The sequence below is a fragment of the Drosophila nasuta genome, chromosome 3 (genome assembly GCF_023558535.2).
Source record: "Drosophila nasuta strain 15112-1781.00 chromosome 3, ASM2355853v1, whole genome shotgun sequence".
NCBI lineage: Eukaryota > Metazoa > Arthropoda > Insecta > Diptera > Drosophilidae > Drosophila > Drosophila nasuta.
In genome coordinates this window covers 12389509-12411181 of record NC_083457.1, presented here as the reverse complement: position 1 = coordinate 12411181, position 21673 = coordinate 12389509, and the positions used below count along the sequence as shown (strand labels likewise).

At 35.5% G+C, this 21673-nt stretch overlaps 6 protein-coding genes across 6 annotated transcripts; 1 reads left to right on the top strand and 5 right to left on the bottom strand.

The window, feature by feature from the left end:
• Nucleotides 1–1411: 1411 nt before the first annotated feature.
• LOC132789675 (procathepsin L-like) lies at nt 1412–2636 on the top strand. Its single transcript, XM_060797866.1, has one exon. It carries the CDS (start codon nt 1419–1421, stop codon nt 2424–2426), a length of 1008 nt encoding a protein of 335 aa, XP_060653849.1. The 5' UTR covers nt 1412–1418; the 3' UTR covers nt 2427–2636.
• A 2285-nt stretch (nt 2637–4921) lies between these two features.
• On the bottom strand, nt 4922–5963 carry LOC132789685 (procathepsin L-like). The gene has a single exon (XM_060797876.1). It carries the CDS (start codon nt 5933–5935, stop codon nt 4937–4939), a length of 999 nt encoding a protein of 332 aa, XP_060653859.1. The 5' UTR covers nt 5936–5963; the 3' UTR covers nt 4922–4936.
• Nucleotides 5964–7835: 1872 nt separating this feature from the next.
• LOC132793662 (uncharacterized) lies at nt 7836–14785 on the bottom strand. The gene is given in 4 exon segments (XM_060803681.1): nt 7836–8785; nt 8788–8841; nt 9645–10514; nt 13775–14785. Coding segments are annotated over 4 exon segments (2841 nt in total). The 5' UTR covers nt 14778–14785; the 3' UTR covers nt 7836–7871.
• LOC132789676 (procathepsin L-like) lies at nt 9610–10664 on the bottom strand. The gene has a single exon (XM_060797867.1). The coding sequence runs from the start codon at nt 10615–10617 to the stop codon at nt 9610–9612; it is 1008 nt and encodes a 335-aa protein (XP_060653850.1). The 5' UTR covers nt 10618–10664.
• Nucleotides 14786–16135: 1350 nt separating the features above from the next.
• On the bottom strand, nt 16136–17249 carry LOC132789684 (procathepsin L-like). The gene has a single exon (XM_060797874.1). The coding sequence runs from the start codon at nt 17195–17197 to the stop codon at nt 16199–16201; it is 999 nt and encodes a 332-aa protein (XP_060653857.1). The 5' UTR covers nt 17198–17249; the 3' UTR covers nt 16136–16198.
• A 1860-nt stretch (nt 17250–19109) lies between these two features.
• LOC132789692 (procathepsin L-like) lies at nt 19110–20143 on the bottom strand. Its single transcript, XM_060797885.1, has one exon. The coding sequence runs from the start codon at nt 20115–20117 to the stop codon at nt 19131–19133; it is 987 nt and encodes a 328-aa protein (XP_060653868.1). The 5' UTR covers nt 20118–20143; the 3' UTR covers nt 19110–19130.
• Nucleotides 20144–21673: the final 1530 nt, after the last annotated feature.

The window sequence follows — 21673 nt, the reverse complement described above, 5'->3', positions numbered from 1 at the left end:
TAAAAAAAGAACGAGACAGTTTAAGTTAAAAAAAAAACTTGGTTATATTTTTCCATTTATTTTAATATAACCATAATAAATTTTATTTTTTTTTCGTTTTCTTATAGAAGAATTCAGAATGTGATTGGTTTATATTTAATTGGTCAGATAAAAAAATACATCGCTTGTGCTAAATATTTTTATATAAATAGATATCGTAGCCAAGCCCCAAAATACTTATTTGATGTTTGAAATTGAGCAAAAAACATAAGGATAATTCTCTGAAGGATGTCGCATGCGACCATCTTTACAGTGAAAAAAAAACATAAACTGAAACAATTTTAAAAATAAGAAAGGACCATGGCGTGTATCCCTTGGTGTAATGGACGTTTTTCTAAATCATCTTTAAATCCAATAATGTTTATTCTTTTACAAAATTTAAATTATTTCAATAAATATTTTGGGTTGGTTAAAAAATGTCAACTGTTTTACTACGACGAAATGTAAAGGCAATATTAATTCAGTAATATGTACATATTCATTACTACGTGTATATCATTTGTATAAATGAAATTTAGGTATATCTCTAATAATCTAAGATCTAATTGTTAGACAGTCTATGATATTGACACTGATCACCATTGACGACCATTGACATCAACTCATGAATGCTATACTTGAAAATCGTGAACTTACGGAATAGCAAAACAAGTAAGAAAGTTACAGTCGAGTGTGCTCGACTGTGAGATACCCGCTACCCATTTTGAATAAAAACAAAGTATTGTGGTATTTTTCTCAAAATATACCAAAATACTTAAAATATACCAACTTGTATATTTGGTATATCGATATAGTACAACATTGAAAATACACCATAGACTACACAATATACCAGATTCTCAGCCAAAGTACCTATAACCTCTAGTAAATAGGCGTTTTTGTCCATATAAAAGTATTTCTTTAATAACTTCCACAATTTTTATCAAAAAAAAAATTAAAGCTCTATCTCTTACTATAGTATAGTCTCTGAGAGCCAGTGTTTCATACGGGCAGACGGCCATGGCTAGATCGTCTCGGCTGTTGACGCTGATCAAGAATATATATACTTTATAGGGTCGGAGATGCCTCCTTCTACCTGTTACATACATTTCCTGCCGGCACAAGGTTATAATACCCTTCTACCCTATAAACCTACATATAGCATAACATATTTCAAGAAATAAAAAATAATATTAAGTGTAGTCTGAGGAAGTCTAAAAAAAATCTAATAAGGTATCGAAAGCACAATGCTCAAATAAATTATAACTATTGATTCATCACATCTTGGTTTCGTTATTTTCACAATTCTTTGTTCTTTCTTTGAGATTGCGGTAGCAATCTTGGTATAAAACGCCTGGTACTCCAACGAACTGGCATCAGTTTAATTGTGTAACTTCAACATGAAGGCAGCAATTTGCATTTTGCTCCTCGTCTTCGTGGGATACGTTCAGGCAAGGATCACTTACGATGAAGTACTTGACGCCGAATTTGAACTCTTCAAAGTGGAGCATGAGAAAAGCTACGATAACGAATACGAAGAACAACTGCGTCTGCAGATCTTTAGGGACAATAAGAAACTAATCGACAGACACAACAAGCGCTATTCAGCAGGAGAGAAGACTTACAAGATGGGTGTAAATAAATTCACTGATTTGACTTCCAAGGAATTCAAAAGGCTTATGCTCACAAGTCTTAATACAAATCATTCACAAGAAGGCTTCGACTATATTTATAATCCTTCTGCCAAGGATAGCCTCCCAAAAAGCATTGATTGGCGTAGTTCGGGCGCTGTAAACCCAATTAAAGATCAAGGCCGTTGTGGCTCTTGTTGGGCTTTCTCTGCTGTAGGCTCACTGGAAAGCCATTACTTTATACAGAAAGGAAAGAGTGTATCCCTGTCCGAGCAAAATTTGGTTGACTGCTCAAGAGGCTATCCCTACAACAACAACGGCTGCTCAGGCGGATTGCCAATTAACGCATTGAATTATGTTAAGGACAATGGTGGTATTGATACTGAAAGCTCTTATCCGTATGAAGGAAGAAACGACTATTGCCATTTCAAAAGGAACAACATTGGAGCAGAAGTTTCGGCTGTTGTAAAAGTTGAAAGTGGAAATGAAGAAGCATTGGTATCCGCCGTTGCCAATAAGGGACCCATCTCAGTAGGCGTCGACGCCTCCCTGTTTCATCTTTATGAGGGTGGCGTCTTCAATGAACCGTTGTGCACTCAACAACTGAACCATGGAGTAGTTGTAATTGGCTACGGCACCGATCCAGATGAAGGAGATTATTGGCTGGTGAGGAACTCTTGGGGTGAGAATTGGGGAGAAAAAGGATACATTCGCATGGCTCGCAATCGCAACAATCAATGCGGTATAGCACTATATCCAGTTTATCCGTTAGTGTAAAAGGCACTTTCGTATTATTTTCTTTGCAAATCAGTAATTAAGACGAATGTAACTAATATTTATGTGTTTTTAATTGTTTTATACTCTGTATATTAAACATATAACTAACGTCAAATTTCTCCCTTAAATATTTTGAATTGTATTACGCATATGCATATAAATGGTAATAATAAAGCTAAAGCATTCAAACCTTCATTTTTATAGTTCTAATAAATATTATAATCAGCGCATTCTAGTAGAGTACTGGCTAGGCTTTTTTACTTCAGACATGGAAATACACAAATCCATTTGGGAAGTAAACAAATATATATATCGAAATCGATAAAATATAATTTTGTAATAACATATATGTGCTTTAAAACAAAGCTTTGATATTTTGTGTTTAATTGGCCTTGTAATAATTTATTAATCACTGACCTATTTGGTGCTATAAAAAACAAGATTTATGATTGCGACAGGTATGTCATCTATGTCATCATTTAAACAAAAGATCATATAACGCGAAGTGCAAAGAATAATTATTTATTATTTATTAATCCTTTAGATGTACTTAAAGTGCTTGATTATATAAAAATACAAAAATTTATATGAGTATAAGATAAAAATGTATCATTTCAACAACTGGGTGCGCAATGATACAATAAAATATTGAAATAAAGAGAGAGCGGTATAAAATAAATATATTTACAAATAAACGAAAAAAAAATTCAAAAGGATTTATTTCACAACTGGCAAGAGCACAATATAAATATATTCATTTAACTAAAGGATGTACTGCATAACTGGCAATAGCGCATTGATTATTGCGATTGCGAGCCATTCGAATGTATCCGTTTTCTCCCCAATCCTCGCCCCAAGAGTTCCTCACCAACCAATAATCTCCTCCAACTGAATCTGTGCCGTAGCCAATGACAACTACACAATGGTTTATAGTTTGAGAGCACGACGGTTCATTGAAGACGCCACTTCTATAATATTGGAAGTTGGAATCGACGTTGATACACACTGATATGGGTCCTTTATTGGCGACGGCCGATGCTAATGCGTCTTCATTGAATTTGTACAACAGCCGAAACTTCTGCTCCAATGTTTTTTTTTCGTAATTGCAACTGTGTTTCATACATTTATATGGATACGATCTTTCAGTATCTATTATCCTTAGCATAATCCAGTGCTTTAATCGGACGGGAACTTTCACAGCAGTCAATCAGATTTTGTTCGGATAAGAACACAGTTTTTCCTTTGTGTATGAAGTGCTGGCTTTCCAGAGAGCGGAGAAAGCCCAAGAGAAAGTGCCACAATTGCCTTGATTTTTAATTGGCTTAGCGGCGCCTGGTCTTCGCCAACCAATGCTTCTTGGTAGGCTATCCTTGGCAGAAGGATTGTAAATATTTTTGATTTCTTGTTAAAGTTACTCAAGTTAAACTGTTGCTAGTTCGGTTGAGTACCAGGTATTAGGTATTATACACCAAAATTAGAATTATTGCAACACGCATATTAGTGGGAGCCGCAGCAACATTTAATGATCTAATTTAGCTGAATGAGTGAATTTATAATTGCGATTGTCAAATTGCATAACATGCGTGTGTCTGTTCTTAACAGTTTTTATACCCGCTACCCATAGGGTAGAAGGGTATTATAACTTTGTGCCGGCAGGAAATGTATGTAACAGGTAGAAGGAGGCATCTCCGACCCTATAAAGTATATATATTCTTGATCAGCGTCAACAGCCGAGACGATATAGCCATGTCCGTCTGTCCGTCTGTCCGTCTGTCCGTCTGTGTGTCTGTCCGTCCGTCCGTATGAACACCTAGATCTCAGAGACTATAAGAGATAGAGCTATAATTTTTTTTTTCGACAACATTTGTTATGTTTGCACGCAGATCAAGTTTGTTTCAAATTTTTGCCACGCCCACTTCCGCCCCCGCAAAACAAAAAAAATCGAATAACAAGCGTAATTTTAAAGCTAGAGTTCCGAATTTTGGTATATATAATAACTACTATAGTAGTTATGATTTCTGAAAATTTGGTTGCGATCAGATAAAAATTGTCGAAGTTATAAAAGAAATATTTTTGTATGGGCAAAAACGCCTACTTACTAGGGATCTTAGTTGCTTTGGCTGACAATCTGGTATATTGTGCCGTCTATGGTATATTTTGAATGCGGTACTATGTCGATATACCAAATATACCATTTGGTATATTTTTAGTATTTTTGCAGTATATTCGGTATATTTTAAGAAAATACCGCAAATTATATTTATTTTATTCAAAATGGGTAGCGGGTATCTCACAGTCGAGTACACTCGACTGTAGCTTTCTTACTTGTTTTCTATACCGTCGGGTGCATGGCTATTGGGTTCATGCTCAAACTATAAAATTTCCAATAAAATTTAATTATTTTACCACTATGAGAATATTTTTCTAATAACGTTAATGATTGTAAATGGGATTAACAAATATTTATTTGCAATAAAATAATATAAATTATATAAATACAAAGATATTTATTAAATTAAAGGATAAATTGCATAACTGGCAATAGCACATTGATTGCTACGATTGCGAGCTATGCGAATGTATCCGATTTCTCCCCAATTCTCGCCCCAAGAGTTCCTCGCCAGCCAATAATCTCCTCCAACTGAATCGGTGCCGTAGCCATCAACAACAATACAATGATTTGTAGATTGAGAGCACGACGGTTCATTAAATACGCCGCTTTGGTAGTATTGGAACAAGGAGGCGTCGACGCACACCGAGATGGGTCCCTTCTTGGCGACGGCGGATGCCAATGCGGCTTCATTTCCACTTGCAATTTGCACGATTCCCGAGATTTTTGATCCAATGTTGTTCTTATTGTAACGGCAAGATTTGTCTTCTCCTTCATATGGGTAAGAGCTTTCAGTATTTATACCACCATTGTCCCTAACATAATTCAATGCTTCAATCGGCCAGCCACCTCCACAGCCTTGGTTGTAATAGGGATAACCTCTTGTGCAGTCCACCAAATTTTGCTCGGACAGGGATACTCTCTGGTTTAAGTTTATAAAGTGATGACTTTCTAAGGAACCGACAGCAGAGAAAGCCCAACAGGAACCACAGGAGCCTTGATTTTTAACTGGATTAACAGCGCCTGAGAGACGCCAATCAACGCTACTCGGGAGACTAGTCTTGGCAGAAGGATTGTAAGTATAGTCGATGCCTTCCTGGGCGTCAGCAGGATTGAGGTTTGTGAGCACAAGAGTTTTGAATTCCTCTTGAGTCATATCAGAGAATTTATTCACACCCATCTCGTAAGACTCCTTTCCTGCCTCATATCGTATGTTGTGCCTGTCAATCAGTTTCTTGTTTTCCACGAATATGTGAAGGCGCTTCAACTCCTCAGTAGAATCCTTGTAGATTTTGTGCTGCTTCAATTTGAAGGCGTTAAACTCATCCTTAAGAATGTCTTTCAGACTAGTTGCATGGACAACTGCCACGAGGACCAGAATTAGAATGACTGCTTTCATTGTGATTTAGATTAAAACTCAGTGAATAACTGTGCGAAACTGAATTGAGTTGAGCACCGTTTGCCTTTTATACGTCTTTAATGAGTCCTATAATTTACAATTTTTTTTATAGATAGGCGAAATTACATATTTATAACTATTTCAAGCGCTTTTGCAGATAGATTAAGTCTGACTCTCTTAAATAATAAACAGACAGGGGAAGGGTTTTATAACACATATTTCTCATACATACACCGTAATGTGGAGGGATTAAATAATATTTTTTTTGTTTTAAAAGATAGTCGACAGAACATTACACTTGAATAATCATAAAAAGCTATATTTTATTTGATTACGTAGCTATTTGTACTTATAGTTTGAAATAGGTCAGTCGTAATCGCCTAAGATAACATTTCATATACTTAGTTTGTAAACAAATAAAATCGCGAAATTTATTAAAAGTTAATGCGCAATTAATTGACTGTATGTGGCAAAAAATAGAAGAAATCAACTTAAAAGTCTTGAATTATATATGGCAAATTATTCGGACCCTATAAAGTATATATTCTTGATCAGTGTCAACAGCCGAGACGATATAGCAGTCTGTCCGTCTGTTTGTCTGTCTGTCTGTCCATATGAAACACTGCATTTCAGAGACTATAAGAGAGAGAGAGAGAACTATCCTTTTTTATATCACTTGTTATTCTTACACGCAGATCAAGATTGTTTCAAATTTTCACCACGACCACTTCCGCCCCTGCAAGTTGACTAAACTTGAATACCTATCGTTATTCAAGAGCTAGAGTCGAATTTTGGTATATATAATAATAACTATAGTCTTTGTGATTAGTAGTATTTTTGTGTTATACATGTATATTTTAAGAATAATAATGTTTTTTAAATGGGGCGGATATCTTAACATATAGTCAAGCACACTCGACTGTAGCTTTATGATTAGTATTTAATATTCTTAAAAATGCTAGACTGACTGAAACTATAATTACTAGGGATACCAGAGTTGACAGGTGCTCAAAAAAAATTATCGTTCAACTAATGTAATTATGTTTATTATAACTTTTATATAACTTTAAATATTCTCGCATTTTGTGAGCCCAAGCGTATTATGACTTGGAACCTATCCGTTAGAATTATTAGTTAAATAATACTGCAAGTATTATGCATTAATCTATTTATTAAAAATGAGTTTTATTATTAATATTTTGAATATGAGAAATATTGCTTTGAGATTATAACAGAGTTCGGAATATTTCATTCGAATATTACAATGAAGAAAGCGCTGTAAATTTGAAAAAGAGTAATTTATTTACGAATAAGTGAATATAATAAAATATTGGTAGTTGAACTAAAGGATAAATTGCAGAATTTGCTATACCGCATTTATTGTCACAATCTTTACCCCAATCCTCGTCTCAAGAGTTCGTAGCCAACCAATAATTTTCTCCAACTAAATCGGTGCCATAACCAAAGACAATTGCACAAAGGTTTTTGGTTTTTGGTAGCCGATGGTTCATTGAAGTCGTCACCTTAATAATATTGGAGGAGGGAGTCATCGATACACACGGGAGTCATCGATACCTACTCTTGAGTAACTTTTAAATTCCTTGGGAGTCAATTATTGATATTATGTACACGCATCTTCTAAGTCTTCTCTTCTGCTATTTAGCGCTTGTTGTGCGTGTCGATCAGTTTTTTGTTGTCCTTAAAGATCTGCAGACGCAGTCTGAGTGGAAATTTATATTATACACGTGCATATACATACATAATGAATATTTACACTTTAGTTTAGCTTTAGTGTTTTAGTAGATAACAGTTCGACTTCGTAAATATTAAACAGTTGAAATTTTGTTAACCAATTCAAGATATTTATTGAAATTACTTAAATTTTTTTAAAAGAATAAATAATAGTTGAATTAAAGATGATAAAGAAAAACGTCTCTTAGACCAAAGGATAAACGCCATGGTCCGCAATCTTGCACTGATTATTCTTATTACGCGCTATGCGAATGTATCCATTTTCACCCCAGGACTCTGACCAGGAGTTCTTCACCAGCCAATAGTCGCCGCCAATGTCATCACGACCATAGCCAACGACGACAACGCCGTGGTTTACATCGTCCTGGCACGAAGGTTCATCGAAGACACCTCCTTGATAGTTCTGAAATTGTGAAGCATCAACGGCCACTGAAATGGGACCCTTCTCTGCAACGGCTGCTGCCAGCGCAGACTCATCTCCACTGGCCACACCGACAGTGCCAGTGACCTTTGCGCCAATGTTCTCAGCATTGAAACGACACTCGCCATCCCTCTCTTCATAGGGATATGAGTCCTCAGTGTCAACACCACCATTGTCCTTGATAAAGTTTAATGCAGTTTCTGGCCAGCCGCCATCACATCCGCCATTCTCCTTGGAGCAATCGATTAGATTCTGTTCGGATAGCGAGATAAGCTGTCGGTTCTTGATAAAGTTTTGGCCCTCTAGTGTGCCAATGGCAGAAAAAGCCCAGCAAGATCCACATCCGCCTTGATCCTTAACTCTTGTAACTGCTCCCTTCTCACGCCAATCTATGCTTCCGGGTATTTGAACACTTGGTGATGGAGTGTATATTTGAGTGATACCAATTGTTAAGTCATTGGCATTGATGCTTGACAGTACTGTGTCCTGGAATTCCTTGGAGTTCAAGTCAGAGAATTGATTGATGCCCATCTCGTAGGATACTTCCCCAGCAGCATATCGCTTGTTGTGACTATCGATCAGTTTCTTATTTTCTACGAAGTTCTGCAGGCGCTTCAACTCCTCACTAGCATCCTTGTAGGTTTTGTGGTGCTTCATTTTGAAGGCGTTAAACTTAGAATGTCTTTCAGACTAGTTGCATGGACAACTGCCACGAGGACCAGAATTAGAATGACTGCTTTCATTGTAATTTAGCTTAGCTGAAGAACTATGGGAAACTAATTTAGGTTGAGTATGGTTCGCCTTTTATACTACTTTCATGTGTCCAATGGTTATTTACAATCTCCATATAGATAGGCGAGATTACATCTTCATAACTATTTCAAGTGGAAATATTAAGTAATAAACAGATTAAGGAGGGGTTTTAATAACAGATATTTGACATGCATACATTGTAATGCGGAGGTATTCTAAAATTGTTTGTAATAGGTAATCGGTAGAACATTAGCTCACCTAAAGAATCATAAAAATTTATTTTTATTTATAGCTTTAAATAGGTCAGTCATAACCGCTTTAGATAACGTTCTATATACATACATTCAAAATGATTTGATTCTCGTAAATTAAATATTTATAACAAATAAAATAGCGAAATATATTAAAAATTAATGCGCAATTGTGAAATATGGACGGCTTGAGGCAAAACATTAAAATTAATAAACAGATTGAGTTGAATTCGACTTAAATTTTCCCACTCCCTCAATTAACTGTCTGAGTGACTACAACTAAAATGAATGGCAAAATGAACATACGTTAGAATTAATTGTCGATTAGCTAGTGTAATTGTATTCATTATTACTTTCAAAGGAGTTAATCTCTCTTAATACTCTCATTTTGAACATATTGGAAGCCGAAGCTTTAATGCAAAATTACAATACAGAGCTGGAAATGTTAAATTATATAATTTATTTACAAATAAGTGAATTTAATAATATAGTGTTCTTTAAACTATTGGATAAATGGCTGAATTGGCAATACCGCATTGATTGTCACAATTGCGAGCCATGCGAATGTATCCGTCTTCCCCCCAATCCTCGCCCCAAGAGTTCCTCACCAACCAATAATCTCCATCGTCTGGATCGGTGCCATAGCCAATAATAACTACAGCATGGTTTGTATCTTGAGAGCACGATGGTTCATTTAAGACGCCACCTTCATAATTTTGGAAGAAGGAGGCATCGACACACACCGAGATGGGTCCCTTATTGGCGACGGCATCTGCCAATGCGTCTTCATTTCCACTTTCAATTTGTGAAACTCCCGAGATTTGTGCTCCGACGTCGTCCTCATCATAACTGCAATCGTCATCTGTTTCTTCATACGGATAAGAACTTTCTGTATCTATTCCGCCATTGTCCTTAACATAATTCAATGCTTCAATCGGCAAACCGCCATCACAACCGTCGTTGTCGTAGGGATCGTCACTTGAGCAGTCCATCAGATTTTGCTCAGACAGAGATACACTTATTCCTTTGTGTATAAAGTACTGACTTTCCAGAGAGCCTACGGCAGAGAAAGCCCAACAGGAGCCGCATTGGCCTTGATCTTTAACAGGGTTAACAGCACCCTTAACACGCCAATCAACCTCACTTGGAAGGTTCTTCTTGGCAGAAGGATTGTAAATATAGTCGATACCTTCCAGTGAATGATTTGTATTAAGGCTTGGGAGCATAAGCCTTTTAAATTCCTCTGGAGTCAAGTCAGTGAATTTATTTACACCCATCTTGTAAGTCTTTTCCTTGGCTACATAGAACTTGTTATGCCTATCGATCAATTTCTTGTTGTCCTTAAAGATCTTCAGACGCAGCTGTTCTTCGTATTCGCTATCGTAGCTTTTCTTATGCGCCACTTTAAAGAGTTCAAATTCTGCGTTAAGTAAATTATCGTAAGTGATTCTTGCCTGGATAAATCCCACGAGTGCCATAAGTAAAATGCAAATTACCGCCTTCATATTGAAGTTTTTCAATATAAACTAATCATAGATCTGTATAATGTGAGGCATTATATACCCAGACTGGGATTGATCGTTACGCATGATGTCGAGAAACCGCAAAAAATATCATAAAGCTAAATAAAGAGGAGAGGATATATGAAATAACAAAACAATAATGTACTTCGTGATTATTTATTTAAGTCATATTGAATTAAAGCAGGTGCAAGTTTGTAATCTATCACAGTCGGCATATGTATACGTGAAGATACAACATTATCTAATAATATTTTATTTGTATTATACCCGCTACCCCTATATGGTAGAAAGGCTCCAGGAAACGTATGCAACAGGCAAAAGGAGGCATCTCTGACCCTATAATTAATATATATTCTTGATCAGCGTTAACAGCCGAGACGATATAGCCATGTCCGCCTAAATCTCAGAGACTACAAAAGAGAGAGATAACTTACCCAATTCCGCCCCACAATGGGATAAGAATCGAGTAACCGGCATAATTTTGAAGCTAGAGTCACGATTGGTACACAAAATAATACTTACATATATGCTTCCTGAAAATTTTGTTGCGATCAAAAAAAAGCTTAATCACTCCATGGTCTATTTTGAATCTAGCACTATATCATTATAACAAATATAGAATTTTATATTGTAGTATTTTTGCTTTTATTTAAAATGGGTAACGGGTATCTCACATTTGAGCGCATTGCAAATTGCAAACCACTTTATATCAGTTGAACTTGTGGTGATAAATAACTCATAATGTTTTCATACTCGCTACTCGTAGGGTAGAGGGTGAATGGGTAGAGGGTAAATGGTGACGTAGATGGCTTACCTGTCACGATCATAAATCTTGTTTTTTATAGCACCAAATAGGTCAGTGATTAATAAATATAATAGAACAGTGATTAATAAATAAATAGAGTACATATATTTAAAAAAAATTATATTTTGTTACATACGTTTGCGGAAATGCTCGATACGTAAAAATAAAGAATATTACATTTTTATACCCGCTACCCATGGGGTAGAAGGGTATTATAACTTTGTGCCGACAGGAAATGTACGTATGTAACAGGTAGAAGGAGGCATTTCCGACGTTATAAAGTATATATATTCTTGATCAGCGTCAACAGCCGAGACGACCTAGCCATGTCCGTCTGTTCGTCTGTCCGTATGAACACCTAGATCTCAGAGACTATAAGAGATAGAGCTACAATTTTTTTTTCGACAGTATTTGTTGCGTCTATGTATCTACATGCTCGCCTATATTGGTGTATGTGTGTGCAATGCATACTATGCATGTATAGTTTTGCAACGATGATGAACACGACAATAATTGCTCGTGTCTTATATGTTCAGAGTTAAATAGTGGTTGCGAAAAGACTGCGTTGTCTGTGCTGATAGTGTGCAAGCCCGGTTCGAATCCCGGTCGGGACTCATATATATATAATATTTTTTTAATTATTGTATATAAATTTCTATAGTAGTTGTGGTGTGCGGGTTTGAGTGTCCGTCGGGAATACATACACATTTTGTTCTTTTTTTAAATGCGATTATATTTGTACTATTTTTTAACATTTTGAGGTATATCGATTTGGTAAATTTTGAGAATTTTACCGCAATATTTTGATTTTACTTAAAATGGGTAGCGGGTATCTCACAGTCAAGCACACTCGACTGTAGCTTTCTTACTTGTTTAAAGTAATTTAGAAAAATCAGAAAAGAAATTTTGAAAAAATACTTTTTAAAAATAACAGTCAGCCAACACTTAATGCTAGGCGTTAATAGTTCAGCGAAGGAGTAAGTCATTTAATCAGTCAGGAAGCAAGAATTTTATTTATAACGATGTGTGTACAACATTTTAGATAATATAAATTATAGCGAAACATCGATTTGATAAAAAGGTATATAAAATATTTTTTATAGTTTATATTAAAATTAACTCTGAATTCTATGATTTTCGATTGTGAGACTTGGCAGCTAACTGTTCGACTCCATTGTAACTCAATGTCGTCGATAATTTATAAATTTATGCATTGCTTTATGTTGTTATTAGGCTTTATAAATATGGTTATATATGTATATTGATTTCAGTTTATTAAGCTTGTTAATAAATGATTGAATTTCAAGAATTCGTTTAAGCCAAGGGATAGCTGGAAGTTTTACAGTGTTTATCTTTGTAGCGGGCCATGCGGATATAATCATTTTCACCCCAGGACTCTGTCCAAGAGTTCTTCACGTTTCAATATTATTTAGCGTAGAGCCTGCTGAGGACCTATTGGAAATGTGTGTAATGATTATTTACAATCTATACATAAAGATAGGCGGAATTATATCTTTATAACCATTTCAAGTGGAAGGGGATAGTAGATAGTCGACGGAATTTGAGCTTAGATTTCAGATAGTTGATTTATCACTTACGTGTAAGTTATAAAATAACAAATCTAACTAGTTAGTTAAAGCTGTGTGTCATCAGAGTTTATTATCGATTGAATAGTGATGCCTGCATTGACAAAGGAGGCTAGTTTTTTATAGCATCAAATAGGTTAGTGATCAATAAATTATTCCAAGCTATTTCTTAGTAAATATAAAAAAAAATAATTCTATTTTGTACGTTTGCTGAAATGCTCGATATTTAAAAAAAAAGTTTCTTCATCTTTTATAGTTGATTAGATCTATGTGTTTAAAGTTAAACAGACTCAGTGCATATAATTTTATTGTTACGCATACTTTGATTTCAACGTACTTTATATATGAATACATCGCTGTTCATATTTATATATTTTGTTTACTTGTAGGTACAGTTTAACTTATAACTTGCTTTTTCACTTAAATAACTTATGTCTGATGTAAACAAGTTCTAGCCAGTACTCAGTAGAATGTGTTTCTGAATTTATTTTAATATTTATTAAAACTTTAAAATGTTGAAAGTTTGAATGTTCCAGCTTTATTATTAATATTTATATGCAAATGCGTAATAAAATCGAACATTTTTATTGAAGGAATTTGACATTAGTTTTACGTTCAATGTGTAGAGTATAAAACATTTCAATATACAAAAATATTTGACAAATGTTTAAAATATGGGAAATGTTTCGCAATATTAGTTTTTTTTTATAATTAAATTTACAAAGAAAATAAAACAATAGTGCCTTTTACACTAACGGATAAATGGCAATATTTGCTATACCACATTGATTATTGCGATTGCGAGCCATGCGTATATATCCGTCTTCACCCCAATTCTCACCCCAAGAGTTCCTCGCCAGCCAATAATCTCCTCCAACTGAATCGGTGCCGTAGCCATCAACAACAATACAATGATTTGTAGTTTGAGAGCACGACGGTTGATTGAAGACGCCACTTTGGTAATAATGGAACAAGGAGGCGTCGACGCACACCGAGATGGGTCCCTTCTTGGCGACGGCGCATGCCAATGCGGCTTCATTTCCACTTGCAATTTGCACAATTCCCGAGATTTTTGCTCCAATGTAGTACCTATTGTAACGGCAATAGTTGTCTCTTGCTTCATACGGATAAGAGCTTTCAGTATCTATACCATTGTACCAAATATATTTGAATGCTCCAATTGTTGAGCCGCCTCCACAGCCTTGGTTGTAATAGGGATAACCTCTTGAGCAGTCCACCAAATTTTGTTCGGACAGGGATACTTTCCACCCTTTGTTTATAAAATACTGGCTTTCCAGTGAGCCAACAGCAGAGAAAGCCCAACAGGAGCCGCAGGGATTTTGATCTTTAATTGGGTTTACAGCGCCCGAAGTACGCCAATCAATGCTTTTCGGAACGCTATCCTTGGCAGAAGGATTGTAAATATAGTCGATACCTTCTAGTGAATGATTTGAGTTAAGGCTTGAGAGCAAAGACATTTTGAATTCCTCTTGAGTCAAATCAGTGAATTTATTTACACCCATCTTATAGGTCGTCTCTTCTGATACATAACGCTTGTTGTGTCTATCGATCAGTTTCTTGTTGTCTTTAAAGATCTGCAGACGCAGTTGTTCTTCGTATTCGTTATCGTAGCTTTTCTTATGCTCCACTTTGAAGAGTTCAAATTCGGCGTTAAGTACGTCATCGTAAGTGATCCTTGCCTGAATGTATCCCACGAAGACGAAGAGAAAAATGCAAATTGCTGCCTTCATGTTGAAGTTACACAATTGAACTGATTCCAGTTCGTTGGAGTACCAGGCGTTTTATACCAAGATTGCTACCGCAATCTCGAAGAAAGAACAAAAAATAACGAAAATAACGAAACCAAAATGTGATGAATCATTAGTTATAATTTATTTTAGCACCCTTAGAATAAATAAAGGCGTGCACAGTAATATATTGCGTCTTATTCGATTTTTATTTTTAAGATAGTGAACTGACGTATTATATGTTACGTTTAATGGAATTGCTAAGTTATTGCACTGATCAAGATTTGAGATCCAAGTTGTCAATAAAATATCAGTTTTTACAAATGCGTTTGCTATTCCGATAAGGTCAATAAGGTGGCATGATAATAATTGACGATTTTCAATCATAGAATTCATCAGTTGATTTCAATGATCGTCCTGTGTATATATAAAATTCAATTTTTTTTGAATAGGCTTTGAATATTATATTGTTTTCAATTGATCTTACCAATAGAAATTCGTTGAAATAAATACACATACATATTAATAAATTTTAGAATCATCAATCGCTAACTCATAGGAGAGTTGATAAATAAATAATGAAAAATTTAATTTAATGAAATTAACAAATTAAATTAATTGACCGTTTCAAAAAATTAATGAAAAACTAAAAATTTTGGAGGTTTAATAGGGATAACCTCTTGTGCAGTCAATCAGACTGGCTCGGACAGGAATACTCTCCGCCCTTTGTTTATAAAGTACTGGCTTTCTATTGAGCTCAAAAGGATCCACATTGTTCTTGATTTTAACTTGGTTAGCAGGAAGGTTATACTTGGTAGAAGAATTGTAAATACAGTCAATACCTTCTTGTGAGTGATTGGTATTAGAGCTTGGGGCATAAGCCTTTTAAATTCGTCGGGAGTCAAAGTCTTCTCTTCTGCTACATAGCGCTTGTTGTACCAGTCGCTTAGCTTCTCGTTGCCCTTAAAGATCTGTAGATCGTAGCTTTTCTAATGCTTTTTAAAGAGATTAAATTCCGCTTTAAGTACATCATCGTAGGTGGTTCTTGTCTGGATGCAAATTTCTGCTTTCATGTTAGTTCGGTGAAGTGTCAGGAATAAGGTATTATATACAAAAATTGGAATTATTCCAACACGCATATTAGAGGGAGCTGCATCAAAATTTAATGATCTAATTTAGCTGGAAGAGTGAATTTATAATTGCGATTGTCAAATTGCATAACATGCGTGTGTCTGTTTTTGACAGTTCTTTACTATACCGTAGGGTGCATGACTATTGGGTTCATGCTCAAACTATAAAATTTCCCATAATATTTAATTATTTTTCCACCAAATATTTCTAATAACGTTAAAGATTGTAAATGGGATTAACAATTATTTATTTGCAATAAAATATTATAAATTATATAAATACAAAGATATTTATTAAATTAAAGGATAAATTGCATAACTGGCAATAGCACATTGATTGCTACGATTGCGAGCCATGCGAATATATCCGATTTCTCCCCAATTCTCGCCCCAAGAGTTCCTCGCCAGCCAATAATCTCCTCCAACTGAATCGGTGCCGTAGCCATCAACAACAATACAATGATTTGTAGATTGAGAGCACGACGTTTCTTTGAAGACGCCACTTTGGTAGTATTGAAACAAGGAGGCGTCGACGCACACCGAGATGGGTCCCTTCTTGGCGACGGCGGATGCCAATGCGGCTTCATTTCCACTTGCAATTTGCACAATTCCCGAGATTTTTGATCCAATGTTGTTCTTATTGTAACGGCAAGATTTGTCTTCTCCTTCATATGGGTAAGAGCTTTCAGTATTTATACCACCATTGTCCCTTACATAATTTAATGCTTCAATAGGCCAGCCACCTCCACAGCCTTGGTTGTAATAGGGATAACCTCTTGTGCAGTCCACCAAATTTTGCTCGGACAGGGATACTCTCTGGTTTAAGTTTATAAAGTGATGACTTTCTAGTGAACCGACGGCAGAGAAAGCCCAACAGGAACCACAGGAGCCTTGATTTTTAACTGGATTAACAGCGCCAGAAATACGCCAATCAACGCTACTCGGAAGACTAGCCTTGGCAGAAGGATTGTAAATATAGTCTATGCCTTCCTGGGCGTCAGCAGGATTGAGGTTTGTGAGCACAAGAGTTTTGAATTCCTCGGCAGTCATATCAGAGAATTTATTCACACCCATCTCGTAAGACTCCTTTCCTGCCTCATATCGTTTGTTGTGAGTGTCAATCAGTTTCTTGTTTTCCACGAATATCTGAAGCCGCTTCAACTCCTCAGTAGCATCCTTGTAGATTTTGTGGTGCTTCAATTTGAAGGCGTTAAACTCATCCTTAAGAATGTTTTTTAGACTAGTTGCATGGACAACTGCCACTAGAACCAGAACTAGAATGACTGCTTTCATAGTGATTTAGTTTAAAACTCAGTGATGAACTGTGCGAAACTGAATTAAGTTGAGCACCGTTTGCCTTTTATACGTCTTTAATGAGTCCTATAATTTACAATCTTTTTTATAGATAGGCGAAATTACATATTTATAACTATTTCAAGCGTTTTTGCAGATAGCTTAACCAAGACTCTCTTAAATAATAAACAGACAGGGGAGGGGTTTTATAACACATATTTCTAACACATACACCGTAATGTGGAGGGATTAAATAATATTTTTTTGTTTTAAAAGATAGTCGACAGAACATTACACTTCAATAATCGTAAAAAGCTATATTTTATTTGATTACGTAGCTATTTGTACTTATAGTTTGAAATAGGTCAGTCGTAATCGCCTAAGATAACATTACATATACTTAGTTTGTAAATAAATAAAATCGCGAAATATATTAAAAATTAATGCGCTATTAATTGACTGTATGTGGCAAAAAATAGAAGAAATCAACATAAAAGTCTTGAATTATATTTGGCAAATTATTCGGACCCTATAAAGTATATATTCTAGATCAGTGTCAACAGCCGAGACGATATAGCAGTCTGTCCGTCTGTTTGTCTGTCTGTCTGTCCATATGAAACACTGCATTTCAGAGACTATAAGAGAGAGAGAACTATCCTTTTTTATATCACTTGTTATGCTTACACGCAGATCAAGATTGCTTCAAATTTTCACCACGACCACTTCCGCCCCTGCAAGTTGACTAAACTTGAATACATATCGTTATTCAATAGCTAGAGTCGAATTTTGGTATATATAATAATAACTATAGTCTTTGTGATTAGTAGTATTTTTGTGTTATACATGTATATTTTAAGAATAATAATGTTTTTTAAATGGGGCGGATATCTTATATAGTCAAGTACACTCGACTGTAGCTTTATGATTAGTATTTAATATTCTTAAAAATGCTAGACTGACTGAAATAATAATTACTAGGGATACCAGAGTTGACAGGTGCTCAAAAAAAATTATCGTTCAACTAATGTAATTATGTTTATTATAACTTTTATATAACTTTAAATATTCTCGCATTTTGTGAGCCCAAGCGTATTATGACTTGGAACCTATCCGTTAGAATTATTAGTTGAATAATACTGCAAGTATTATGCATTAATCTATTTATTAAAAATGAGTTTTATTATTAATATTTTGAATATGAGAAATATTGCTTTGAGATTATAACAGAGTTCGGAATATTTCATTCGAATATTACAATGAAGAAAGCGCTGTAAATTTGAAAAAGAGTAATTTATTTACGAATAAGTGAATATAATAAAATATTGGTAGTTGAACTAAAGGATAAATTGCAGAATTTGCTATACCGCATTTATTGTCACAATCTTTACCCCAATACTCGTCTCAAGAGTTCGTAGCCAACCAATAATTTTCTCCAACTAAATCGGTGCCATAACCAAAGACAATTGCACAAAGGTTTTTGGTTTTTGGTAGCCGATGGTTCATTGAAGTCGTCACCTTAATAATATTGGAGGAGGGAGTCATCAATACATACGGGAGTCATCGATACCTACTCTTGAGTAACTTTTAAATTCCTTGGGAGTCAATTATTGATATTATGTACACGCATCTTCTAAGTCTTCTCTTCTGCTATTTAGCGCTTGTTGTACGTGTCGATCAGTTTTTTTGTTGTCCTTAAAGATCTGCAGACGCAGTCTGAGTGGAAATTTATATTATACACGTGCATATACATATGTTCCATAATGAATATTTACACTTTAGTTTAGCTTTAGTGTTTTAGCAGATAACAGTTCGACTTCGTAAATATTAAACAGTTGAAATTTTGTTAACCAATTCGAGATATTTATTGAAATTACTTAAATTTTTTAAAAGAATAAATAATAGTTGCATTAAAGATGATTAAGAAAAACGTCCCTTAGACCAACGGATAAACGCCATGGTCCGCAATCTTGCATTGATTATTCTTATTGCGCGCAATGCGAATGTATCCATTTTCACCCCAGGACTCTGACCAGGAGTTCTTCACCAGCCAATAGTCGCCGCCAATGTCATCACGACCATAGCCAACGACGACAACGCCGTGATTTACATCGTCCTGACACGAAGGTTCATCGAAGACACCTCCTTGATAGTTCTGAAATTGTGAAGCATCAACGGCCACTGAAATGGGACCCTTCTCTGCAACGGCTGCTGCCAGCGCAGACTCATCTCCACTGGCCACACCGACAGTGCCAGTGACCTTTGCGCCAATGTTCTCTGCATTGAAACGACATTCGCCATCCCTCTCTTCATAGGGATATGAGTCCTCAGTGTCAACACCACCATTGTCCTTGATAAAGTTTAATGCAGTTTCTGGCCAGCCGCCATCACATCCGCCATTCTCCTTGGAGCAATCGATTAGATTCTGTTCGGATAGCGAGATAAGCTGTCGGTTCTTGATAAAGTTTTGGCCCTCTAGTGTGCCAATGGCAGAAAAAGCCCAGCAAGATCCACATCCGCCTTGATCCTTAACTCTTGTAACTGCTCCCTTCTCACGCCAATCTATGCTTCCGGGTATTTGAACACTTGGTGATGGAGTGTATATTTGAGTGATACCAATTGTTAAGTCATTGGCATTGATGCTTGACAGCACTGTCTCCTGGAATTCCTTGGAGTTCAAGTCTGAGAATTGATTGATGCCCATCTCGTAGGATACTTCCCCAGCAGCAAATCGCTTGTTGTGGCTATCGATCAATTTCTTATTTTCCACGAAAATCTTCAGCCGCTTCAACTCCTCATTAGCATCCTTGTAGGTTTTGTGGTGCTTCAATTTGAAGGCATTAAACTCAGCCTTAAGAATGTCCTTGAGACTAGTTGCTTGAACAACTGCCACTAGGACTAGAACTAGAATGACTGCTTTCATTGCGATTTAGCTTAATACCCACTGAGGACCTATGGGAAACTGAATTAGGTTGAGCACGGTTCGCCTTTTATACCTCTTTGATGAGTCTAACGATTATTTACAATCTACCCATAAGATAATCGGAATTACATTTTTATAACAATTTGTAGTGGAAAGGGATTAAAAGAATATTTGCACACTGCGTAACCCTTTCTATTTTGATAGTAATAATCGAAGGGATTTGAGCTTAGATTATAGAATAAAAAATTATCTAACTAGTTAGTTAAAGGTGTGTGTCATGTAACATAGAACAGTGAATAATCAATAATCCTAATATATTATATTGATTATTTGCATTCGCTTTATAAGAACATTCGTCATAGTTTTTTAACCATTAAATAGTGGTGCCTTCATTGCCAAAGGAATTGGAACCCAGAGACTATCAGAGTTACAATACCTACGTTGTTTAGAGGGATGTCTTAATATTTCAAAGATGGAACTTATGTATGTATTATATGTCTCATAATCCTCTTGAGCGTAATATGTAATCATTTTAAGTTATATAAGGTAGACGATAGATTATTTGTAGATAATTCTTTTCTGCCCTTCGTGTTATATGATCTTTTGTTTAAATGGTGACCTAGATGGCTTACCTTACACGATCAGAAATCTTATTTTTTATAGCACGAAATAGGTCAGTGATTAATAAATTATTCCAAGGCAAATTAAACACAAAAATTTCAAAGCTATGCCTTAGAGCACATATATTTAAAAAAATTATATTTTGTTACATACGTTAAATGCTCGATACGTAAAAATAAAGATTTCTCTATTTTTTATGGTTGATTTGAGCTATGTGTTCATGCGGATTCAGAACATATGATATTGTTACACATATTTCGATTTCGACAAACTTGATATATGATTACTTCAATGATCATCATTACATATTTGTTTACTTCCTTAAATAACTCATGTCTGAAGTAAAGAAGTTCTAGCCAGCACTGCCATTTATTAGAACTATAAAAAATTAAGGTTTGAATGCTTTAGCTTCATTACTTTACTGTATTATTTAAAACAATTCAAAATATTTAATTAAGGAATTTGACGTAAGTTATATGATTAATCTTCAGAGTATAAAACATTTCAAAACACATTAATATTAGTTATTTTTGTCTTAATTATTGATTTACAAAGAAAATAATAAGAAAGTGCCTATTACACTAACGGATAAATTGGAATATTTGATATACCGCATTGATGGTTGCGATTGCGAGCCATGCGAATGTATCCTTTTTCTCCCCAATTCTTACCCCAAGAATTCCTCACCAGCCAATAATCTCCTCCAACTGCATCGGTGCCGTATCCAATAACAACTACACCATGGTCCAGATGTTGAGTGCATAACGGTTCAGACGCCACCTTCATAATTTTGGAAGTAGGAGGCATCGACACACACCGAGATGGGTCCCTTATTGGCGACGGCGTCTGCCAATGCGTCTTCATTTCCACTTTCAATTTGTACAATACCCGTCACTTCTGCTCCAATATTGTTTTTTTCGTAATGGCAGCTATCC

Bases quoted from the DNA above. Each gene is read 5' to 3' on its own strand.
- LOC132789684 (XM_060797874.1), bottom strand. From the start codon at position 17,197: ATGAAAGCAGTCATTCTAGTTCTGGTTCTAGTGGCAGTTGTCCATGCA.
- LOC132789676 (XM_060797867.1), bottom strand. From the start codon at position 10,617: ATGAAGGCGGTAATTTGCATTTTACTTATGGCACTCGTGGGATTTATC.
- LOC132789692 (XM_060797885.1), bottom strand. From the start codon at position 20,117: ATGAAAGCAGTCATTCTAGTTCTAGTCCTAGTGGCAGTTGTTCAAGCA.
- LOC132789685 (XM_060797876.1), bottom strand. From the start codon at position 5,935: ATGAAAGCAGTCATTCTAATTCTGGTCCTCGTGGCAGTTGTCCATGCA.
- LOC132789675 (XM_060797866.1), top strand. From the start codon at position 1,419: ATGAAGGCAGCAATTTGCATTTTGCTCCTCGTCTTCGTGGGATACGTT.